Source organism: Phragmites australis, chromosome 2 (genome assembly GCF_958298935.1).
Source record: "Phragmites australis chromosome 2, lpPhrAust1.1, whole genome shotgun sequence".
In the NCBI taxonomy this organism is placed as follows: Eukaryota; Viridiplantae; Streptophyta; class Magnoliopsida; order Poales; family Poaceae; genus Phragmites; species Phragmites australis.
The window spans coordinates 7,563,016-7,587,489 of NC_084922.1; the positions used below are offsets into that span (position 1 = coordinate 7,563,016).

A 24,474-nucleotide genomic window follows, 5' to 3' on the forward strand; every position below is an offset into this window, starting at 1 on the left:
CCCCACCAGACTACCGCAAGCCACAGGAATGTGCATCATTGCGTGGTCAAGTGCTTCCATAGCAGCAAGGTGGAAGCAATAATATACAAGAACTTAATCTGATTCCCGACCAAGCTGTTCTTGTTGAGACAACTAGCCGGGGGAAGAGGCACACATGGGCAGCAGGACCATTCAGCACATGTAAAAACTGAGGCATTCAGTTCGATATAGAAACCATGCCGAGAGCATTTACAACAATCGTCGACATAGGTTCTACATAAGATTAAAAAAGGTGGATAATTTGTCCATGGTTTCGTCCAAAATGCATGCCTCAAGCGGTTCGTTTCCTTATAACACTAGAAGGTATGCTTGCAAGGAAGTCAAGCTTCACAGTTTTACAAACGACTAACACCGGCATAAAGTATCAGACGCCTCCCAGGCGTCAAGTCAGCAAGCATACCAGAAGACCGACACTCATATCCTAGGTTAGTGAAGTTCCAGGACATCCTTTGATTTGGGCAGGCATAAAAGATAATATAAATTGGTTAGAAACCAGCTTCATCTATTTTGTTTTGTCACCATCATGAAACTGGGTTGCACCTAGCAGATGCAATCACCAGTTGGAAACTCCCAGAGCCTTGCTTGGAGGACTCCTGCTCCTAGCACGGAAACCGTCATTGTTTGTGCTGCTTTGATTCCTACCACCACCTGATCCATAGAACCTGCCAATCGAATGGAGAATTACAGTCAATAAAGATATATCCTTTGTGGATGCAATCACATCCCCCCACAAAATAAGCAACTTAGAAAAGTACTAACTGTTGTTAGAAAAAAGGCACAGACCAAAAGACGCACCAATTTATTGTCCGCTTCATGTTAAAACTTTAATAGGGTGTTTGGTTTAATAGTGGCATTAGCTCAGTACTTAAACATGGCAATGTTAGCACAACAGGTTCTTAAATGATAACATCATAATTAATTTAGAGATTCTGTAGATTATTTTATTGTAAGAATTCAAATGACATAGTATGTATGAGCAGGGGAACTCCAAAGGTGCTAAACGTGTGCCTATGTCAAGTGTGCTTCAGGCATACGGTAAAAGCATATTCTATCAGAGACTAAAACTACCTTTCATGAAAGCTGAGATTGTCACCGGATTGATTGTTGCTGGAGCTGCTAGGAAAGATGACAATTAATTATTCATCAGGTATACATAAGCTACAAACAAGTTCCCAGATGGAAATATTTCACTCACCTGGGAGGAAAGCTCAGATTGTCACCAGTCTGATTGTTGTGGCTGCTGTTACCAAAGCTGTTAAATGACGGTTCATCAGGTATGAAAGGCAACATAGAATGGAGATCGTTACCGTACCTGGAATGAAACCTCGGAGTATCACCAAACAGATTGCCACTGGTGCTGTTATGGGAGCTGCACATTGATGACTAGTCAGGTTGGTGCTAAGATAAAAAGCAACTCTCAGATAGAAACTGATACACACCTCGAGTGAAAGCTTGAACCACCCCCAGGCTGACTGCTATCAGTTGATCTTTTAGAATAACCCGAAACATATCCCTGACCACCATAAGAGTCATCAGAAGATGCCCAGCGACGTGACCTTCCACCATACCCTCCACGAAGAGCCATATCTTTTAATTGTGGCGGAACAGACTGGTTTGCACCCTCCAAAATCTTTACAAGATCTGAAGCATACTTTGAATCCTGGTCACCGAAGAATGTATAGGCAGAGCCTGTTGCACCAGCCCTACCTGTTCTCCCAATTCTATGGACATAGTCCTCCACGCCCGAAGGAAAATCATAGTTAACCACGATTCTGTTATAAGAGATTTTGGAAGAATTGTCAGTGAGCTACAGTTCAAAAGTCAGTCATCGTTTTTTTTATCAGCTTCACCATCACCATTATACTTTTCTTCACAATTGATTAGAAAGTCAAGCTTTCAAAATTTTGGAAGCGGCAAAGATAAATGCCCAACCTGATATCCTTTATGTCTAAGCCTCGAGCAGCAACATCAGTGGCTACAAGAACTGGGCACCTGCCGCTTCGAAATTCACTCAACACGGAATCCCTCTCAGACTGCGATTTATCACCATGAATAGCAGCAGTCCCGTACTGCCGTGATAGATTCCGTGCCAGCTGATCACACATCCTCTTTGTGGAGCAAAATATAATGATTTTGGACCCATGCTCTTGTGAACGCAAGATTTGATCAAGTCGTCTTGATTTCTCTGAATGTGGGATAACTTCCACATACTGCAATGTGTAACAAACCACTTCAAAATGCTGCAACCAAGTGTTACCCAGTCAACAAAAAGAAAACAACATTTTGCTTACCTGAGTGATAGACTTATTTGCAACCAGCTGATCAGTGTTCCCAATGTTTACTTGAACAGGGTTTGACAGTAAATCTGAGGCTATTTTTCTAACCTCTTTTGGCCAAGTGGCAGTGAACATAAGAGTTTGCCGTCTATGTGGTACTTGTTTCACAATTTTTCTTATTTGTGGCTCAAATCCCATATCAAGCATACGGTCAGCTTCATCAAGAACAAGATATGATACTTGACGCAGGCTCACTCTATTCATTTCTAAAATGTCATTCAATCTTCCAGGAGTTGCAACAACAACATCAGCACCACGTTCTAAATCTCTTAGCTGAGGGCCTTTTGGAGCACCTCCATACAAGCACTTCAAATAATGAGTTAGGATTAGATAATATCCAATGAAAAAATTATATAATACTAAATAGAACCTACATATGAATCCATTAGAATTTAGCAATATGGTTAAGAGGTTCTACATAAGTCCTTTAATAGTAGGATACAGATTCTAGATCTAGGCTGAAACTAGTACACTGAAAATAAGAGATATAGGAGAAGATAAAGCAACATACAACAGATGATATTCTTGAAGATCTGCCAAATTTGATTGCCTCATCTTGAATTTGTGTTGCCAATTCCCTTGTTGGAGACAAAACTAATACTGTAGGGCCTTCCCTTGAATTATGCTGTAGGCGCTTCAGAAGAAGAAACCCTGGAAGGAGATAACCCAGTGTTTTTCCAGAACCTGTCTTTGCCACAGCTACAATATCACGACCCTTAATAGCAATCGGCCATGACTGAGCTTGGATAGGAGTTGGTGCAGAGAATCCTGCTTGCTGAACCTGTAAAATTACAGATCCATTGCAAAGATATGAATACTATTGCTGTGTAAATACATAGGCCTAAAACTATTATATGGCAAAAGAGACGAGGATAATTATGACATATAATTTTTTTAGCTATAGCCAAAGCCAAATATCTTGCAGCTGCAGGTCGGAAACAAAATAAAAAGGAGTTCTTTCAAACCACAGAAGGCTGGACAAGACAACAAACAGGTCAAATCCCGACTTGAATTGTTGACTTGAAGAGCCTGCTGGAACAGGTGGAATGAATGCAAGACGACCATCTAGCTCCTTCAGAGAGGCACACAAGGAAGCACATTGGTATTGCGTGCATTGCGAGCACCTACCTCCCTTAGAATCTCTGAAGGGAAGCCTGTAGACTGAAATGTCATGAACGGCGCTGGAGCCTCATTTCCCTGATAATAAAGGGAATGGAAAAACTAAGCAATATACGTCTAAAAACCTGGAGTCATAGCGGGATATAAAATAGTTGAACACATACGACAATAGTAATCTCATGCTTGGTACGATATGCTTCTGGTGAGATGAGGTTTCCATTGGCTGCCTGTGAAACTTGATAAGTGGGCGGTGCATTTTGCACAAGGTTCACTCCAGCTGCAGAGCGTGCCTGGAAAAAGGATAGCATGTTACGAGTGGAAACAAAAATGGATCATGCGCTTTTGAAGACAGTATTTTGGCTCTTTGCGGCACTATTACTACTACAGTATTATCGTAATCTTTTTATATTTATGGAAAATCGACACAATGTAAACACATAGTGTGTTCCACTTCCACGTGTAAAGCTAGTACCTAGGTACATTCAACATGCAGCTTCAGCGAGCCGCTGAAAAATAGGCACCTCTTGGCACATTAGTGGTTAACCAAGAAACGGTCATTAATAGGCAACATGCGATTGATAGGGAAATGAAGAAAAAATAGTGCACCTGCGACTGATCATTCAGGGCCCTGTCATCAGCGGGAGGTGCATTGCGCGAGTAGCTCACCCCAGCTTCCGAGCGCGACTGACACCAACCAGAGACTATTGTGACAATCTCGCAAACATTTATTATCTTAAAAAGACCATTTTGCAAACCTCAACCTCGTAGGAAGCTAGTACATTGTGCATAGGCGGGAAGAATGGGAAAAAGAGAGTATTATTACCTCGGAAGGTCCGCTGGTCCTCGCCCTCTCCACGGGGTAGGGGTTGGGAGGCTGCGCGAAGGAGGACGAGGAGGGGGGCGCGGCCGCGGCTGGGCGCTCGTACTGGACGACCTTGGTCTCCGTATTCCAGAAGTAGAGGTAGCCGGTGTTGCCGTCGATGAGCGCCCTCCACGGCTTGGGCAGCGTCGGATCCGGCGGCGCGTAGCGCGGGCCCTTGGACGGCGCCGACGACTCCATGCCCTACCCCCTTCCCAACCCTACCACACCACACCACGAATCAGATCAAAAACAACGCGAGACGAGATGCAATGCGCGCGCGGGAGAACAAAAGGGATCTGGCCGAGGAGGGCAGCGCGGCCGAACCGCAGCGATCGACGCGGCGGAATGCGGGAGACGGCGGCGGCGGCGGCGGGCGGAGGAGGTGGGGTTTCTAACCTCGCGGCCTCACCAAACCCTTGTCTTCTCCGCGGCGTCTCCCGATTAAAAGGAGGGGAAGCGGAGGCGCCGAGGACAAGTCGCCAGCGTGTGTGAGAATGTGAAGTGGGGGACGACAGCTGGTGGTGGGACCCGCCAAGCGCAGAAGGCCGCGCCTCCCGTAGCGCCGCTGACACGTCAACCAACAAATCTCAGTATGCCCAAGCGTGTCAGCGACGAAATTACAACCGCTTCCGGGCCCCGTACAGATACAACCGCTTCCGGGCCTAACGCGGCTGACCTTTTACTGGTTTCGGCCCAACCCACTTTTCACCGCGCTTTCCTTTCTTGGCATACCGGTGAAAGCTTCACACTCCTCTCTCAAAAAAAAAAAAAAACTTCACACGTCATCGGCTTGTGATGATGACATGATACGCACGTTGCTATGAGTAGCTCTTAATATAAGGTTATCCCATCATATAGACACAAAATAGACATAAATTAAATATAGAGATAAAGTAGACACAAAGGTTGCCACATCATATAAACATAAGGTAGACACTCACGAGTTACTCATGTCATTATCACAATAGAATGTGAAGTAGATTTTTATTTTTATCTGAAGACTTCGGTGTTCAAACCCGGTAAGACACATTGATTAATACTGTGTTTGATCAATACACTTTCGATCATAAATACTTGTTGTTTTGATATTTTACCGTCTTCGACGTCCGACTTTGACATTATCCTCTATTAGAATATTATTATAATATCAAATAAAAATATAATATTATAAAAGTTTTTTAAGACAAATTTAAACCTATGGTTTTTTATGTTTCAAAATTAAATATTTATTGATGGTTAAAATTTTTAAAAAAAATTATTAGATTCAGATTAAAGTTATAAGTATTTATAACTGACGGGAGTACTCAGCAGCATCCCATAGATTTTTCTCGTTTTCTAACTATGTCATCCTCTTCATTACATAGCCAGTTTCCTGATCGGCGAGAGATGTCGTGCCTTTACAAGTTACAAGTTACAAACACTTCACATGGCAGAACCGAACGATATTTAACATTTCAGAATTGGGACCAGTCGAGGGAGCTGCATCTCCACGACTGGACGCTGACATGAATGTTACTCCTTAGAAAGGTTCAATCATCTAGAATCAACAGCCACCGGTGTTAAATGCTTTCTTCTTCTCAATCAATACAAATCACACTTATGTCCACAACTGTCACACACACCTTCCTTCCTTGCTTCTTTCAACAAACCGACTAAATCTGGACCTTTCCTAACATTACAAGTTTACCACCACAGCCCTGTATTTAGCAAGTACAACAGGCCTCCATGAACAAAAACAAGTATGGCAGGCCAACTCCTCATTAGCTCATCAAGCCTACAACTATGCCATTCTTTTTCCTTTCTCCAAGAACTATGTTATTTCTGCGAAAGCATTTGAGCTAGTCATACATCCCCTCTTGCTCCCAGATGTCCACGAGAAAATCAACCATCTCCTGCGATTTCATGACCTAGGTTTAAGAACATGGATTGCATTAAATGGTAAAATGAAGCACGTTAGATCTTACATGAAGAGGAATGGCTTGAGGAAATGGCTTATTGGATCCAAGCAAACTCTCGTATGCTGCATTCCAACTGCATAGATAAATATAGTTTAGGTGAGCAAAATTGCATAAACCATCGTAATGCACCATGATAGCATTCCTTGAAGCTTCAATAGATGGCACACAAGAAATACACCATCAGAAACAAAATAATAAGAAACTATTGGTTTCAGCATATTCTGGGGGATCAAATCTAAACCTAGTATCAATTTCAACGAAAACAAGTTGTACATGAACAAGAATGAGTATCCAATGTCTGCTTCAAATTTACATCTCAGCTGGTTCTCTGCATCCTTTTTGAAATATGAACAACTGCCATCAAATTTGATTCATAGGTACTCTATTTATTGCTTATGGAAGTTTCCCGACTACACTTGCCTCTAGTGTTTGTCTGTTTGAAGCTAATGTTATGTTTCTTTACTACTAGTAAAAAACCACAAATCAATGCGACAGTGCAGCAATAATGTGTTGTAGGCCTTCAGTTCGCATAGATATACTCCTCCATTTAGCAGTATCTGTCCAAGCCCTCCATACCCCTACTAAATATCATTCTACAATCTCTTAACCTCTTCCACACCATTAAAGTAGGGATAGACAGTGGAAATATTGGAACGACGCTTCTGAAGAGGGTGGGTAAGTATTGTGAAATGGAGGGTGTATACAAAGAAATACATTGGGTTCCTATACAAAAGAACGACATATGCAGTGTGACTTGAATGAAAGTGATAAACTACACTAACCGAGCACAATTGGAAGAACCAAGAGAAAATGAAACCAACAAGGTCAGTACAATCGGAATCACCTTGATAAAACAAGGGTACCAGAATGATCTCAAACTTTGGAAGAACAAAAACATGTGAATAAGAATAAACTAAATCATTAATATGAAATTAGTTTTATTTCTGTAAGGATGCAAACAAATGGTTCTTGAAAGTCAAAACAAGTATTGTATAGAATATACTTGTCTGATACAAAAGGTTTTACAGGTAACTTTTCTGGGATGATGCATAGGACATCTCATTCTCTCATACCTCAATACTGGTTCGCGAATCTGCTTCACCTTCGGTCGTAGACTTCTAATTTCAGTCCACTCCTGCCTAGTCTGTTCCCAAAGAACGAGTCCTGTAATAATATTTTGAACTTCAGGTCACCATGCAACTAAGGTTATTCTCAATTGCTCCTCTAGTTCCCCTCTAGTTCCACTTGTTATCGAGAAAGAACATAAGAATAATAATTAGGCAACAGTTTGACTACTCAAATTTCTTCACCCTTTCTTTTTTTTAAATGACCAGAAGATTTGACATCAACCAAAGGAGATGGGCACCTAAGCTGGTCCTAGGTCTCAAACCCAGGTGGGTGGAGTGGTCAAACAGCCTTCTCACCACCAGGCCACTGCCTTTACTGCCTACTGAAATTTCTTACAGGCCAATCTAATAGCAAAGTATACCCGATGTTATGAAAGATGACACTATGAAACTGTGGATTCAAAGCTTCCAAACAAATTTCTTCTTAGAACCACACAACAACTAAGACATGGTAGTATGGTACACCAAATGCACTGAACTTGGTACAGCCAATTGTTACAGATGGTACTTGAAACGCTGACATAGTTTGACATGAATATTGTTGAGATTGTGCCAAGGCATGGTACTGCCCTCCCCCCCCCCCCCCCCCCCCCAAAAAAAAGATTATAAATATAAATATAAATAAACGGCTTTGTTTGACACAACATAAGAATGTAGTGAAAATCATGGTTAGTAAAGGTGGCCGGGCAATACGCAGATGCAGTGAAAACGCTCTTGTTTAGCAAAACTGACTACATGTCTACATGATTCGGAAAGACTTACCATTATTAACAAGTTCCGGTTGGCTATGACTGCTTCCAGTTCCATGCTGATCAAGGCCCCAGTTGGATATATTGATTGAAGAAACGCCCCTGAGATCTGCTGGTTCAATCTCGATGGTGGTTGTACTCCAAAATGTGTCTCCTACGGTGGGATTATGGTCCTGGGTGATTAAGCTCTTGGACAGCTCACCTAGTTGCTTTGCAGCCTTATCATAGCATCCAAAACAGCCTCTGCTCTGTTTGGAAGGAGTTTAATCATGTAGACAATTAGCATACGAAACCAAATTAAGGTGGGTAAATCTGGAAAGAAGAACAAATGAAGTGACTTGCCAAACCTACTAGCTCGATCACAAACGATATTAGGTGATAAAATTGCAGAGGGAAACACTCGCAGATAAATAAACGGGTAATCACTGATCAGTAACATGCCACTAGCCCACTAACATACTCATCTTAAAAGAAGACACCAATGAAATTTACCATATCCCTCGATTTCTCCCATTACCTAATCACCAGGAAACCAAGAATTAATCGTCGGCCTAGAGGAACACGGTGTCTAGATGCCCAACAGAACAATTCTTATAAAACACGTCGCTATCAATGCGATCCCCTTCTGCGTCACACTCTGCCAGACACGCCAATCCGCCATCATCCATAGCTGCGCACCCGCAAGAAGCAGCCGATTCGTCCGCAAACGGGCAGCTCCGCCTACGACTCCAAGCGAATTGCCGCGGCATAGATTCTCACTCGAACGGGCCGAAGAAGTCAGAAGGGGGGGAAAGCAGAGGGGAGCAGGAGGGAAGCGAACCCACCCGGAGCAGAGGAAGAGGCAGGCGGAGGAGAGGAGCCGCGGGATGCTGCCCCAGTCCCAGCCCTCGCCCAGGTCGACGTCCCCGTCACCGACCCTCGACGCCGATCCCCCGCCGCCGCCACGGTCGCGGGTCCCCATGCCGCACGCGCCCACTCATCCACTCGCCGGATTGGTTCGGTCTGGCTCACGACGCGCCTCGCTCGGGCAGCTCGATCGCGGGTTGCGTGCGAGCCTCCGAGGAGTCGAGGACGCGTCGAGCACGTGATTTGGATAAGAGGAGGAGAGGGGACGGGTGGTGGGGTTGACGATGATGGACGGATGTGATCTGATTGATTTCGACAGCGCGTCGTGACGTGCTCGACTCTCGGGCAATCCACGTCGGCTCCTCTTCTCGCCACTTCCACATGGGCTAGTGGGCCTCCCGAGTCCCGGATCAGAACAACTGGGCTAGCTTTACTTGCACTTTTTCTTTCATTTTTGGGGAATGGCTTTACTTGCACTCTGCCGACAGCAGTGTCAGTGTGTTTGTGGGACCTTTTTTATTTTATATTTCGAAAATAAAAACAGTAAAAATAGTAAAAAATATTGGTAGCGTAGATAATACTATTATCTACACTCCCTTCAGAAATAGTATGTGTATTTTTTGAGCTATGTCTTTAAAGTTAAATTTTAAGTAAGATTTTCTCATTAAATATATCAACTATAGTAAGAAAATGTATATAGTTTAAAATTATTTTAAATTATAAGCCTAGTTATATAATTTTTATACATTATATATTCTTATAATTTGATTAAATATTTATTAAAGTACATAAAATTTAATTTTTAATTTTTTTAAAAAAAAAGTTTACTATTTATGAAAGGAGAAAGTAGCTCTAAACAAATTTCAGACAAAACTATGATATGTATGAAATATGTTTTTTTCTCATTGTACAAGTAATTGTTTAAGTTTAAAAATTAGAGAAAAATTATAGCATCCTCTACACCACCAAAGTTTTTTTAGAAATTTTCACAACTATTTTGATAGTGTTTTGAAATTTTAAAAGCAATGGGACGCAATATTTTTTATTGTTAAATATGTCGCCCGTTGGAAGGGCGACATTAAACCTATTGCCCGTAATTTTTTCAAACGGACATTTATTTTTATAACTTTTTTATTTTCAAAATATATAAAAAGTCATGCCCTGGGCATGCTTCCTCTGCTCCTACTACTGCTATTAACATTAAGAATCTGTTTGTTTAGGTTTTTTTTTAAAAAAGATCTGTTTTGGTTTTTCTAAAAAGCTATATCTAGATTTTAGATGTTAGCTTTTACATTAAATTTTTAACTTCTCAGTACACTATTTCTTAGAAAAGTTATTTTCAACTAGTTTCTGAGCTCCTAGTTTATTTCCTTAATAGCAGACTTCTGATTTCTTCAGAAACAAATTCTCAACAATATCGTTTATTTAGAATTCTAGCTTCTATAAAAAAAACTAGAAATAAAAGCACAAATAAATAGACCTTAGGACGAAACGAGAATGGAGGTCACCATAAATGAGCATGATCAAACAGCTAGTAGCAGCACATCAACAATTCAACAAGAGTAAATTTTATAAATCCAACATAATTTTAAGCTAATAATCACAAAACTATAATTTTTTTATAAATTTCATAAATCCACCACTATTTTAAATTTTATTCTCACAAAACTATATTTTTACACTTAAGTTAGTTCTGATATCAAAATTCACTGTTTACTAATACTGTTAACGGGCACAATAATATTTTGTTTCTCAAAAAATCTTAGAAATTTTTATACGTGTTCCGTAATACACATGCAACTCATTTTAATAGGATTAATCCAAAAAATTTATGTACAATTTAAATTAAAATTCTTCCAAAATACTACTTTTATAACTTCTAACAATTATTACTGCCTCAAATAAAATAACAAGAATCTAAAAAAATTCACTAATATTTTTCTTATGTGATGGACTAATTTATAAAAATATTTATAGTACTAAATTATATGGTGAAAAAAATGAGTTTCTTTATCATGCTACATAGGTCTCAAATAAAATCCAACAATTTGGAAGTAATTTGCAGTCTCCTCATCATGCGTGGCCATCAAGCCATCCCTCTTCAGCAAGCCAACTAAAGTCATGTCATCCCACACTAACATAAGGACTCGGACACCCTCACTGACCTTCCTCTTGAGCAACTCCCCGAGGGTAACATCTCCTCCAGGTTTCGGACGATTGGTGTCCCTAACCAAGGCAATTTCTGTGTACACAGATCAACCAGTGATGTAAATCAAATGCCGATTGCCGAGCCTTGCATATGGCATCGAAGATATATTCCCAGCACCTGTGGGGCTCATATACATAGTTGCCATCAGCAAGCGGGATCTTGGGAATGAAGTTGTCAGGGGCATGAGCATCTTGGTACAGAGTAACCCTACATCCTTGCCTCTGCGAGAAGAAGGTGTACGGAACACCAGGATACTTGGTGCTCCAGAGTTCAGACACCTCTTGCCTTATTGCGGTCCTTGGACACATCAAAGTACTGAAGCTTCACATGAATCTTGCTGCACCAACACGGCAACAGACTCACGCTTATCATCACAGATATCAAGCCACTTGTCAATCTCCTGACCATCCAGGTCAATGGTGGCATATATCTTGGTGGTGCCTTTGCCGATACCCACGGTGTCCTCAATCCCCTCCACAAACTATTCAGATGAGCTCGGCATATAAGAATAACTACATTTTAGGTGATAAAAGAAGGGCAAAAATGTAAAAATAGATAATATATGCAGCGTATTTGCTAAAATAGATAATAGATCGGCGTATTTACAAATCTAGCATCTGTATTTAGTACTCAAAATCCGAAAACCCAATTTTGATACCTTAAACACCGAAAACGGACTGGCCCCATCTTTTTCGGTAACTGAGGAGCCGAATACAACACTGTTCATTGTATTCCGCACCTCAGTTGCCGAAATCTCCGTGTACTCGGCAACTGAGGTGCCGAATACAGAGAATTTGGCAACTCAGTTGCCGAATCCAGCCTCTGCCGTGCGCCAAGCCAGCGAGAAGCTAGGAAGCTAAAGCGCAAAAAAGTACTCACAATTTATTTTGGAAGTAAAAAATAGTCCAAAAATTCTAAACGTTTTTTTAGCAAACAAGAGATCACTAGCAATCCAATTTATTTGGTTTGATAAAAAAAAACCTAAGCCAATATTTAATTAAAATTCTCCAAATAGACCAACCTTTATAAATTCTAGCAATATTTAATGTCTCAAAAAATCTAAAAAATTTACTAATATTCTTCTCATGTGATTTACTAATTTATAAAAATATTTCTAACCCTATGTTATTTAGTGAAAAAGTGATCTCCTTTGTAATACTCCATTTATATGCATTTTTATCATTTTATGTGATATTCTCTTTTTAATTCAATTTGAATAAAAATAATTCAACATGTACAAAACCTTTGTAATAATATAATTTTTTGTGCGTATTTCATAATTCATGTGCAACTTATTTTAATTGTATTCACTCAAAAATCGGTGTAAAATTAAAACTAAAATTCTCTAAAAAAACTAATTTATAACTTCTAACAATTCTTAGGGTCTCAAATAAATTGTAAAAGGTCTGAAAAAATTCACTAATACTTTCTTTATGTGATAAGTTAATTTATAAAATTATTTTTAGCCCCAGGTTAAATGATAAAAATTGAGGTTTTTGTAATACTTTATTTATACATTTTTATTATCCTATACATCCCATCCAGTATCAACCCATTCAAGCAACCAAACAGAATCTTATACCAAATCGTCTCATTCTATACATCCATCCAAACATATTTCCGTATCATCTTATATATCTAATAAAAAACATACTTGTATCACCTTATGTAGGACCATTCCATCCAGTCTTATCCCATCCAGAACAATCACATCTCAACCAACCAAGTGCTACCTAACTCTTCCAATGAACTAACTATATTATTCATTCCTAATTTAATGCAGATCCATATGTAATAGAGTATTAAAAATATACATGCATCTTCAAATACACTATAGACTAATCGCATGTTACTAGCTAGATTTTAGGCAAAAGTGTGACATGACACCCAAGTTAGCTGAGGTATGTTATTGAAGATGCCCTTAGTTGATTAAACTCAACTTAAGTGCTCCTAAATCCTCGTCTTTTGCTATAAACAAGGCAAATTTCCTTAGCCCCTTGGATGTAGGATCTTGTGCAATTTGGAAAGATGATTGTAAGAATTTTGTAGTATCCGAACCATATAGGAAATTTTCCTATACGGTTCTTTTGGAAAGATGATTGGACATCCTAGAATCCTATGAAATTCTTTCGAAATGGCTCAATTTATAGGAATTTTGTAGGGAATCTAGCATACGGTCTAACCTCTTAGAAACTTTCCTTTATTCCTATCTCTCTTCAAATACCTATGTTTTTATTGTGTGCATCTAAACGGTGACAGGCAGTTCGATCCTGCGAAGCGAAAGAGACCCTTACTCGTAATTCTTCAGAAAAAAAAGGTTTTTCACCTGTTATATACTCCTGCCTGTTGTGATTGGCGAGCCTCGGAAGTCGCAGCCTTCCCGTCCGCGAACCCGTTTCACGCCATCCCAACTGGCGGACGAGTACGTACGCTCGAGTTCCTCGGCAGTAGAAGAATCGAAGAAACTGCTTCAATTCCGGCTTCGAGAAGGGGGAACGGTGGCAATGGACGGTGGATTCCGGTCAGCTTTGCGTTGGGCCATGCCGGCCGACGTCTCTGACGAAGACATCGATCGCCTCTCGGCAGCTCGGGCGTACACCACGTGCCGGGCTTGCCTTGCCTGCAAGCTGCTCGACGAAATCCCCTCCGCCCGGGTGAGCTCGCAGTCTCGGACCACTTCAATCATACAGGTCAGACGACGTTCCCGGCTGCCCAGGCCACCTCACCTGCTGTCACTTTCACGGTTTATATCTAGCGTGCCCCTGTTGATGGATCAAAGGATGTCGCATTGCCACATGGCCATCTAAACATATCCCTTTGCATTGCGAGTGATTGCTGAGCCGACAACGGCCTAGAGAGTAAGCATCAACGCCATAGACCTAGTCATCGAATGATTGATTGTATGGTTTGGAGCTGGATCACCACTCGGATTCGAAACCCTAGATGTTTATTGTGGCCATACGATTCGACAAGTAGCGGAGCTAAACTGATTTCATTCATTAGCGGTGTTGATGAAGATGGCAAATGAAAATGTTGGTTTACTTATCTGATTATAACCTTCACTTTATGCCATTTGTCTTAGCCCATTGCTTCCTTTCCTTACTGAATTCAGGATCCACGTGCAACAATTCATTGTGGATTATTTGTTGTCTAGCTGGAAGCCCACTCATGAGTTGTGACAAACCTTTCCGGCAGCTATCTCCCATGTTCTTCACGAGTTGTACTAGCAGGGCTGTACTGTGACTGTTCCCATGCTCACACCATCTCCTGCTGATCCTGTATCTGTTCAGAGGCAGAAGTTTTCAGATCAAGGCCTGACAGACCGTGATCTTGTAACATTAGTCGGTAAAATCTTCCTCTGTTCTTGCCCTACACAGCTCGCACTTTAGCAACGACCGATGCTAAAATGACTGACGACATCAAGCTGTGTGATCTGTAGGTGCTCACACCTTCCGGCAGGCGGACTGCCAGTTCTTCAGCTACCTCCTGTTCCACTTCACGGCGACGGGCAACGCGGATCCGGCGATCAGCCAGGCGTTCCTGCCGCAGGTCCGGGCGCTGTGCCCGCCCAACGGCGACCCCTCCAGGCGGGTGGCACTCGACAAAGGCAGTCCGGGCGCGTTCGACGTGAGCTTCTTCGAGAACGCCCGCGACGGCAACGCTGTGGAGCGACGCCGCGACGCAGGCCGTCGTGCAGAAGTACGCGGGCAACATCCGGGGCCTGTTCGGGCTCCGGTTCGGCTACGAGTTCCCCAAGGCCATGGTCAAGATGAGCAGCATCGGGGTGAAGACCAGCGGCCAGGGCGAGACAAGGAAGAGGTGCTCAAGAATCAACTGACGCTCAATTCGGAACGCAGGGATTTTTTTCGGATTCAGTGGAAATTGAGCTGTTTCTACCAGCGCGATAGTGCTGGTATAATTTGGAATGAGATGCGTTGTTGGTTGCTTGTCACTTTCTTTTCTGTACGTCAAGTCTTGCAGGCGTCGTCCAATCATCATGTGCCTATCAGCAAAGATGCAGTATGTGCTATGTGGTGCAGGCTGATATACAATTGGTTATACAAAAGCCTTTTGCGCTTGTGCTACCATGAACCATCCATTCAATCGTACTGCGTGGTGATGAAGAAGACAGCATTATGCTGGTGGTAGTAGGAGAAAAAGCCTTAGAAATTGTAGACATCAGGCAATTCTACTAACTCTAATCTCTACGACTCTACATAGCCTTAACCTGACAGCCATCAGCAAAGGGCATTTGGTCTAGTGGTATGATTCTCGCTTAGGGTGCGAGAGGTCCCGAGTTCAATTCTCGGAATGCCCCTATTTTTGTATCCTTTTTTTTTGTTCTGTTTTCTCAAACCGTTTCTCTCCCACGGGAGTCTCGTGGACACCGAAGGTCATCGTCTTGTACTACCCAGGTCCATGCTGCATGACGAAGAAAATGACGCTGAAACTCGTGGATCATGGGGAGCCACTTCTACGTTTGACAAGGCCGGGCATAACTATGCCTTTGCTGGAGTTGACAGTGACGGGTGGGCTCACTGTCATCTAGACCCTTCTAATAAGTTTTCAGTCTCGGTAGATCAGATCAGATGATACGAAACTTGAATAAATCGTCACTCCTATTTAGGGATGGGAATCAGGTGTAGTAGGTATGAATAGAACTCCTATACCTATGTCTATTGGATTTTTTTGTCCGCGGGTATGCTCGCTAATAGCTATGGGCACAGTCTCCTGTGAACATACCTGTGTGCCCGCCAACACTCCGGAGAGAGACATTGGTTGATACAGAGGGAGACGACTCAACGGGTGGGCGACCAAGCGTGGACTGCTGAAGTCGCTGGAGCCGGACGATTGGATGGCGTCGCTTAAGGGGCGAGCGGGGTGGATAGCTTGAGTCACTGGACAAGTGGGCGAGCAGGTGTTTGTGGACGATGTAGGTAGTTGAAGTCGCTAGACGGGCAGTGGAGGCTATCAGAGGCAGTCGGTGAGTGGCAATGGTGAGTAGATTTGAGGAGGCACACTTGAGGTCGAGGGGAGGGAGGTGGGAAGATGTCCGTGTTTGTGATCGAGTGGGAGGGAGGTAGTCGGTTAGGCTCAATTTCTCGTTTTTCTGTGGATTTTAGTGGATTTAATATTTTTTATTAAATTGCAAAGGACTACCCCTATTATGCCCCTGCTCATTTTTTAACTGGGTCCACCCCTAAGCCCAGCTATCATCGAGCACACGGGTGATATGGGCACATGTAAGCCTTACCATACACGTGCTCGTTTGCTCGTCGAGCAGAGATTCTTGCCAACGAATATACCTGTAGATAAAAAAAATGTTTCTATTGAGGTATTTACCTACAGAGTACACGGGTAAATGGTCACAATTACCATCCTACTCCTGTCGTTATGTCCTGTGCCATATCAGATCAGGTGACACAGAACCTGAATAAAATTATCCCTCATGTCATGTGCCGATCTCTACGTAGCTCTAAAAAGTAAATAAGATTATCTCCAAGTAATTCATGTTAGGAACCAAATTCTTTTCAAAACGGGTTTTGTTTCCTTTAGCGCTCTAAGGGTATAACTTTACAGTACTTATCACGAAGAGATTCTCAAGTTCATTACCTTCAGAATGAGCTTCTCTTTTTTACCTTTACGAATCTTTCGAAGAAAAAATATTATAGATAAGAGAAAATAAAGATAATAAAAATGAGAAGTGAAATCGAAAAAGAAACAAAAATAAACAAGTATGATCGGAGATATGTAAAGCTGGAGCTGCCGCGAAACCAAAGACGCAAGCGCCCAACCAGAGGACTTTTACAGTACACATAAATGAGTGTATACCGTCCATTTTCTTCATCCGGTGGCTTAGATTGGTCCAATGATACTCTATCGCCCATCAGTATCATAGGTATCATTAAAGAGTATCATGGGTATCATAAGGGTAGGATTGGCAAAAAAACTATAATAAACTTGTAAATTATATGTTTAATTAGGAAAGATCAAAATGTTAGTTTATTCTTCGGATAAGCTTTCACTTATTCTGTTCATTTCATTTATTAGGGTTTCCACCCTCCGTCGGTCGGTCGATGATGGGTGGCGAAAGTCCGAAGTCTGGTCAGTCAATGACGTAATTACCCCTAAGGGTATCAAGATAATTACAATAATACCTACTAAAATAAACGGTTGGATCACAACAATGATACTCTCCATCATCTAGTATCATAGTGTACCGTAAAGGTTCTCCCCAACCGACCACCACCTCTCTACTTGGCCACTCCAGCGGTCCAGCCTCATCAGCTCGCACCAGTCAACAGCCCCACCTCGATCCAGCCATGGCCTCCAGCGCCGTACAACCGCTCCGTCACCGGCCACCGCAGCGCCTCGCCCTGCTCGCCCTCGCCGTCGTCTCCTGCCTGCAACTCCTCCTCCCCGCCGCGTCACAGCTGTCCCAGCCCCAGCCGCTTCCACGCCCTCTCGCGCGCACGGCCACCGACGCCGCCGCCATGGCGGCACCGCTGGAAGCAGCAGGAGAGGACCGCGGTCTCGCCCGGCGCTCGTGCACGTACACGGTGCAGATCAAGACGAGCTGCTCGTCCCCAAGGCGAAGCTCGGACGCGGTCAGCCTCGCGTTCGGGGACGCCTACCGCGACGAGGTGTACGCGGCGCGTCTGACGCCGGAGTACGGCTTCGAGTCGTGCGCCACGGACACGTTCAAGGTGAGCGGTCCCTGCGGCTACGGCGTCTGCTACCTCTACCTCCGCCGTACCGGACGCGTCGGATGGACGCCCGAGTGGGTCAGGGTGTACGAGCCCACGTCCAGCACGCCGTCCACCTACCGCTACGGTGACCCGCTCCCCAACGGCGTCTGGTACGGATTCAACCGCTGCCCGCACCGCGCCGCCGCTGCAAAGGCCGACGCCGACGCCTCTTCTGATGCTGCGGCCCAAGCACTGTAACCGCACATGGTTGGATGGAGCAGAGCACCACTGGTCAAGGTACTGCTGCTGCCGTGATCGATGTGATGATTCGTCGAGCACGGTGGTTACGACAAATCATTTCAGAGTATTTTTCTTTTACGGGTGGATATATGCTATGCATGCTACATTATGCTTGTAACAATCCTGATCGAAATTTTCTGCAATAAAACCGATCTTATCGGTCTACATTACTGCATAATAAGACTTATATATGATCCATTGTTGCTGGATAAAAAAAACCCGATAGTGATAAGATTATTACTACCAGTCCATAAGAAAAACAATATCACTGTCAATTTTAAAAGACAACCGACATTGATAAAAATTTATCAATGCCGGTTCGTATTGTATCATTGTCAGTTGTTAATATGAACCGGTAGTGAACTTAGATCCAACCTAAAATTTCTATTCATTGCGATTTTGGCTCACCCTCGCGTCCGCTCCGCTCTCGGGTTGAATGATTTTTTCTATGTCACGCACTCAGATCTTCTCTCTCAATCTTAGCTCTTCCTCTCTCTATCTCTCTCTCTCTCTCTCTCTCTCTCTTCGCGTGTAGGGGGCCAAGCAGCGGCGGTAGCCAGAGGGAGCTGATGCAGCGGCGGATCAGATCGAAGTCCGCACGTGCGGGTGCAGGTGAGAAGGTAGCGCAAGGGCAGCGACTCGTCGTGTCAGGTGAGGCCACGTCACCTCACGTGTGGGATGTAGAGGCAAAGCCATGTGGCGGCTCACCATTGCGAAAGGAGGAGGATGCTGCACCTATGCTGCTGTCAGCGACGTAGATCGAGGCAGGTGGCACAATGGTCCGGTTGGGTGCTGCAGGCAGTGAAGGTAGCGGTGCTTTGGGGAGGGTGGCTCGAGCTCGGCAAGGTCCTTCGGATCCATGCTGTGGGGTGGTGAGGTACCTCACTATCGTTGCAGTCCGGTTAGGTGTTGCATGTGGTGGAGGTCGCGTGCGGTGCTTCGGGGAGGGTGGCTTGAGCTCGGTAAGGTCCTCCAGATCCAGGTTGTGGGTGGTGAGGCGCCTCGCCATTGTCACCCTTCTTCGACTGCTCTCGAGCTCGTAGTAGTCGGTGCCAACGAGCGAGGGGCTTCGGCGAGCTTGAGCAGTAGTGGGTGCAAGCGAGCGAGTAGTAGCGGAGCTGGTGCGGGTGGTCAAGCAACGCCCTAGATTTTTTCATTTTTTTCCTAAAAATACCAATATTGTCAGTGAACAACAACCGACAGTCATAACAATCAACACCCTAGATATTATCACTGCCCGTTGTGTACTATTAATTTCAAAAACGATAGTAAAAGCCAGTTTGGAACCAAGATGTTTTGTTCTACGATGATGGCCTCTCTTTTGGCACGTATACTGGGCAACATTTTGCCACGTATTTTTTAGGCAGACATGGAGGGCTACACCTTTTTACTACCAAAATATTAGGGTATGTTTGGTTTACTCTTAAAGAATGCCACAACTTCTTGCCAAATATTGCCCACGGTGTGGCCAATAAATTGATGGCCACACCTTAGGTGAAGTTTGGCAAAAGAATAAGCTTATGACATGTGGTCCTAATGTTTGGCAAACTATGGCATGCCACAGTTGCAGCAGCGAAACAAACAACTATTTAACAAAGTGTGGCAAAGTTTGACAAAGTATGGTGAACCAAACATGCTCTTAGTCGTGATAATTGTGGCAAAGTTTGGCAAAGGTATATGCATACGCCAACCAGGACAGGGTATTAAAAACAAGTCTATTACTCTATTGTGACTCACTCTTGGTATACAAACTGATAGCCAATATGCTACAATAGAAGGTTAAATCTAGGGATGTAAGTGGGTACATAATAGGTAAATCTGAGTTATTATTTAGTTCATTTTTTTTAACTTAATTAGATGGAGATAAATCTTTTAGTTCATTTTTTTTAGTTTTGGATCCACCTAATAACCTAGAAACTACAAAACTTACATCCCTACTTAACCTGCTTAGATGAGGTGGCATGGAGCCAAGGAAAGTGGGAGCAATAAAAAGATAAGAATGCATACGAAGAATTATATACCTCCGTTTTAGGGAGAATAATAAGGCTTCTCCATATTAAGAGATAGACACAAGTGTTGGCTGCCAACACACCTGCACACCCAATTAATTGGGTTAGGCCTAATTCCTAGAAGGATAAATAGTATTTTCCAATGCAATAAAATAAAGTAATGCCATGTGTGTTTCTTTGCTAAAAGGATATTTAATTTCCATGGGTTTGGCTTGGTATCACTTTCGCATTATTGTATCGGATGCAGTGATGCGCTTGGTAAATTGCTTTTAGTGCATATATGCACATAACCGCAACTTGTGGTTAGGTTGGCTCAATGACTTGATAAGACACTAGACAAGCTATGTTCGTCATTTCCTTCATTACTCGTTTAGGAATAGCCAACTCTGAGAGATGAGATCCAATGGCTGAAACGTTACTGATTTGTGGGGAAGGGAAATAGCCAATAGGTGCATCTTACCTTTCATATCCAAAAGATAAGTGATGGAGTCATATAAAAATCCACTCCAATCCATCGCTAAAACCGGATTCTTCAGTCCATTCGAAAAAGGGCACAACTTTGTTTTGGGAAATGCCTAATCATGGGAGATACGATCCTCCGTTTTGGGAATGCTCGTGCATGGTGCATTTGATTTTTGTAAATGCCCAAGCATAGGAGCCTTGTGTGGCAGGCAGAAGACACTGGCAGAATTTAACTTGGCCAACCAGCAGCTTAAGAATTTTCAATGCTTTACTAGGATGAAGATTTGGCATCTGATCACACAGTTGACACCAAAGGTGATTCACACTTGTGTTCACGTCATCCTCTTAATCTTCCCTTCAGTTTCCGTCAAAAAAAAAAAAAAAAAACTCGCCTTGCATGAGGTCAAAGTAAGTTTGTGCGTCAAATTAGCACTCTAAATCATGGTAAGTGTCAGTCTGCCATTGTTCATCAGCTCGAGGTTTTATGTGGCTTTGTTCATACATTCTATCACAACTGAGTGCATTATAGTTACGAAGAGATCAAGAGTAAACTTTTGTGCGATGTATCAGGTTGATGTAGCGACGAGAGTTAATAAATCTCTCCTTTTCAAAAAAATACATTCTAATCAACCATGTTTAATTCTTCCTCATAAATCTTCACCTAGAAGACGACTGCAGTAAAACATACCTTCGTCCTGCTGCTTGTATTGGTCATTCGATAAGCAGAAGGGCAGCAACAGATACACTCACAACGTCTTCAACTTCCATGCGGCTGGGGATGGCAAAACGGATGATGCACAGGTAGCAGCACAACCCTATGAGTTCTGAATCTAGATACCTGCTTGCTTCTGCTGCATTGCATTGCTTCTTTCTGATTCCCCTTTGTCTCCTCTGCTGAAAGGCATTCTTGGCGACATGGCAAGCGGCTTGCAGCGATGGGAGCCAGCCTATCATGGTCATCCCTGGAGGAAGGACGTTCTTGTTGAGCCAGGTTACATTTCAGGGTCCCTGCAAGTCACCAATCAACCATACAGGTAGGTAACATTGATAGCTTTGCTACCCTGACGAGAGGCGCGAGTCGTGAAGGGGAAAGGAAGGGAAAGAGGGTTTAGCATTGCTCGAGAGCCTAAGCCAACTTGTCCCGACATATACACATCTTATCATTTGCGCAGAGCCTTTGCATATGCTAGTTCAGGAAAGCATTATGCTTAGAACTATAAATTTAAAATAAAAATGTATCCGCACAAGACAAGCACCAGGCTTCTGTTAACAAAGCAGCACCAGAGTTTTAAAGGAGAATATCAACTAGCAACACATACGTATCCAAAGAAACAAATGAAATAGATGTCCAAAATGCGAAGAAACATCAACATCCATCAGTCAATTGAGTCCACAAGCACTGCAATGGAAATATAGTTAAACAAGAACGCATGCCAGCTCTCATGCATGCAGCATTAAGCAAACACTATCAGCGCACAACAACAGTCGCTTGTCGCTAGTACTGTCTTTAAGCCTGCTCTTCATCATCTTCCACTTCCCGCTCTTCCGCAGCAGCGGCCATCAACTCATCAAATTTGTCACTCTTTCCTAACGTTATCTCAATCTGGGGGAGTAAAGGTCAAATCAGTTTAAAATCTCAGAAAAAGAAGAACTATACACAGTTACAGATAGAATGATCATGCTGACAAAGACAACAAATAGTTCACACTGGCACTAGAATAAGGATTTAATATTATGACCTTGGCCTTTTGGGACGGACGCCCTCTCCATTCATCGTTTATTTCCACAGTAGATGTCCTAATCTCTATAGAGGTCAAGACGCAAAGGCAAGGTTCAGAGCCCAGAACAATAAATCATGTGAACGAACACATCAGCAGGTTGATTGATGATCTAAAACAAGGATAGCCCAAGCTCTTACTCTTTTCAGCAGCAAACCCATTGTTCTTCAGAATCTCTGCCACGGTCACAACTGTTGCAATGGCTGGAAACAAATTGATCAACTTGGTTAGCATTGCCTGAAACATTACGCTAGTACAGATAAACCACATAAAGATGACAATGAGCTCTGGTTTATTTTGTGTATATAAAAAACATCAAAACACACTGACTAATAGCATGAACAGTCAGTCCAAGACGCAGCCAAATATTAGTTCCTCTTTTCGAAATGCAAGCAAATGTCATCACACAAACACTGGCAGGGTTTTCTGACAGATGATTGTGTTTTTTTTTTCCTGCACCTCTTGTGGCCACTTTGGATACGGGAGATTTCAAATCAAAATCAAATCCTTAGAGCTAAATTCTAAAATCCCCAAAGTAATTCTCCTCAACCAAACCCCTAATATGGAAATGCATATGTATGCGGTTACACTAGAATATGACAGGGCATGTAAAAACAACATCATATATCACTTGACCGATAAATCTGGTTAAGAAAACATCATATATCATCTGCCCGATAAATCTGGTTAAGTCGTGGAACTGAATTCAAGATGTGCAACAGAGTAGCATATCTCTTGACACAATACAAAAGTGCTGCTTACAAGGCAAGTGCCATACGAGAAACGTTAGGGTTTAAAAATAACCAAAACATCACAGCGATTCAACAGTTAAAAAAGTACACAACTGCGCGGCGCATTCCAGATCTTGGACATTATATCATGTCCCGTTACATAATAGATCAAAATCGCGTACAAGAGGCATTCATCTCACTCTAAAAAGAATCTAAACCTTACATCTATCTTCATAGGGATATCAAGCGACGATATCAAAAGCACTGTATCGCCAAATCAAAATCACAAAGAAGGATGAAGGATTGCTGGTTTTGTATCAATGGAACTAGGGGAGATCTCCCTTTTATCTTCAGAAAACGAGGATGAAGGGGTGTGAGGGAAGACGCACCCATTCCGAGCGCGGAGAGCTCGACCTCGCCGTGCTGCTGCATATACCTCTGCAACGACCCAACCAAGCAAGCAGCGCGTCAGAAAACCGCGGCGCGGCAGGATAATGGAAGAACGCGGGTATGGCAAGGGGGCAGCCGTACCTTGGCGAGGTTGACGTAGAAGAAGAGGGGCTTCTTGGTGTTGGACACCTGGATGCGGTTGCCGCCGCCCCTCCTCTGCCCCTCGCCGCCAGCGCCTGAAGCCGCCGCATCTCCCACGACGGTGAGTTCCTTCACGCCCTCGGTGATCTCCTCCACCGCCATTACCGCTGGCTCGTGCCGTGCCGCCCCGGCTGGATCGATGGAGGTAAGGGATGGCTGGCAAGGTTGGGTTCCTCTTCCGTGGGGCAGAGCCGCTCCCTTCTGACTCGTCTCGCGGCTCGGCGTTGCGGCTGAGGCAGGAGCGGACGGGGAGGCGAGGCCTGGCCCAACACTGGCTTGACAAACCCCACGGGGCACGGGACGGACATCGCGTCTCGGCCCACCGATACCCACGCTGCCAGTCGAGCAGCCCAGGCCCAAACACACGCGGCCACGTCCCGACGACTTGCCTGTTGTGATGCTACGTCTGTGATTGTTACTCGCATGGAGTCTCCCCTTGACAGTATCTGCGCTACGAGGGAACAAGGCTGAATGAAATTATATTATTAAAAAATAATAGTATTACGTTGATTACACTAGTCTGGATAGATCGAGCCAAGTTTTTTTAAAACTGAATTTAAGGCTATATGAGCAGAGGTGATTTTGTTATATTGATCAGTTAGTCCGTAAGTAGATGCAAGTGATTTGGTGATACTGATAAGTGAACGTGTATATATGATTGGATGCAGT

General features: G+C 43.3%; 4 protein-coding genes, 1 non-coding gene and 1 pseudogene across 11 annotated transcripts; 3 read left to right on the forward strand and 3 right to left on the reverse strand.

Moving 5' to 3' along the window:
* Positions 1 to 200: 200 nt before the first annotated feature.
* LOC133897341 (DEAD-box ATP-dependent RNA helicase 14-like) lies at positions 201 to 4,863 on the reverse strand. 6 transcript variants are annotated; one of them, XM_062338060.1, is made up of 13 exons: positions 4,753 to 4,863; positions 4,318 to 4,574; positions 4,101 to 4,178; positions 3,659 to 3,784; positions 3,504 to 3,572; positions 2,887 to 3,156; positions 2,331 to 2,681; positions 1,972 to 2,249; positions 1,479 to 1,811; positions 1,352 to 1,408; positions 1,235 to 1,291; positions 1,108 to 1,152; positions 201 to 701 (listed from the first exon to the last, which is right to left on the reverse strand). In XM_062338060.1, the coding sequence occupies exons 2-13, from the start codon at positions 4,552 to 4,554 to the stop codon at positions 593 to 595; spliced, it is 2,010 nt and encodes a 669-aa protein (XP_062194044.1). In that variant the 5' UTR covers positions 4,555 to 4,574; positions 4,753 to 4,863; the 3' UTR covers positions 201 to 592. The 6 variants fall into 6 exon arrangements, with proteins under 6 accessions (XP_062194044.1, XP_062194061.1, XP_062194053.1 ...); XM_062338077.1 differs by having other exon boundaries at positions 1,235 to 1,276; positions 4,681 to 4,836; XM_062338069.1 differs by having other exon boundaries at positions 1,235 to 1,279; positions 4,681 to 4,836.
* A 1,031-nt stretch (positions 4,864 to 5,894) lies between these two features.
* On the reverse strand, positions 5,895 to 9,294 carry LOC133897376 (uncharacterized). Of its 2 annotated transcripts, XM_062338094.1 has the most exons (5): positions 9,015 to 9,288; positions 8,204 to 8,433; positions 7,388 to 7,478; positions 6,321 to 6,387; positions 5,895 to 6,248 (listed from the first exon to the last, which is right to left on the reverse strand). In XM_062338094.1, exons 1-5 carry the CDS (start codon positions 9,149 to 9,151, stop codon positions 6,195 to 6,197), a joined length of 579 nt encoding a protein of 192 aa, XP_062194078.1. In that variant the 5' UTR covers positions 9,152 to 9,288; the 3' UTR covers positions 5,895 to 6,194. The 2 variants fall into 2 exon arrangements, with proteins under 2 accessions (XP_062194078.1, XP_062194087.1); XM_062338103.1 differs by lacking the exon at positions 7,388 to 7,478 and having other exon boundaries at positions 9,015 to 9,294.
* A 5,013-nt stretch (positions 9,295 to 14,307) lies between these two features.
* Positions 14,308 to 15,241, forward strand: LOC133909815 (peroxidase 25-like; annotated as a pseudogene).
* A 250-nt stretch (positions 15,242 to 15,491) lies between these two features.
* On the forward strand, positions 15,492 to 15,563 carry TRNAP-AGG (transfer RNA proline (anticodon AGG)). Its single transcript has one exon. It is a non-coding gene; the product is annotated as a tRNA-Pro (tRNA).
* A 1,922-nt stretch (positions 15,564 to 17,485) lies between these two features.
* On the forward strand, positions 17,486 to 19,133 carry LOC133897389 (embryo-specific protein ATS3A-like). Its single transcript, XM_062338115.1, has 2 exons — positions 17,486 to 18,231; positions 18,770 to 19,133. The coding sequence occupies exon 1, from the start codon at positions 17,569 to 17,571 to the stop codon at positions 18,190 to 18,192; it is 624 nt and encodes a 207-aa protein (XP_062194099.1). The 5' UTR covers positions 17,486 to 17,568; the 3' UTR covers positions 18,193 to 18,231; positions 18,770 to 19,133.
* A 2,894-nt stretch (positions 19,134 to 22,027) lies between these two features.
* On the reverse strand, positions 22,028 to 24,056 carry LOC133897395 (uncharacterized protein At2g34160-like). The gene is made up of 5 exons (XM_062338126.1): positions 23,746 to 24,056; positions 23,604 to 23,652; positions 22,624 to 22,686; positions 22,445 to 22,509; positions 22,028 to 22,308 (listed from the first exon to the last, which is right to left on the reverse strand). Exons 1-5 carry the CDS (start codon positions 23,905 to 23,907, stop codon positions 22,213 to 22,215), a joined length of 435 nt encoding a protein of 144 aa, XP_062194110.1. The 5' UTR covers positions 23,908 to 24,056; the 3' UTR covers positions 22,028 to 22,212.
* Positions 24,057 to 24,474: the final 418 nt, after the last annotated feature.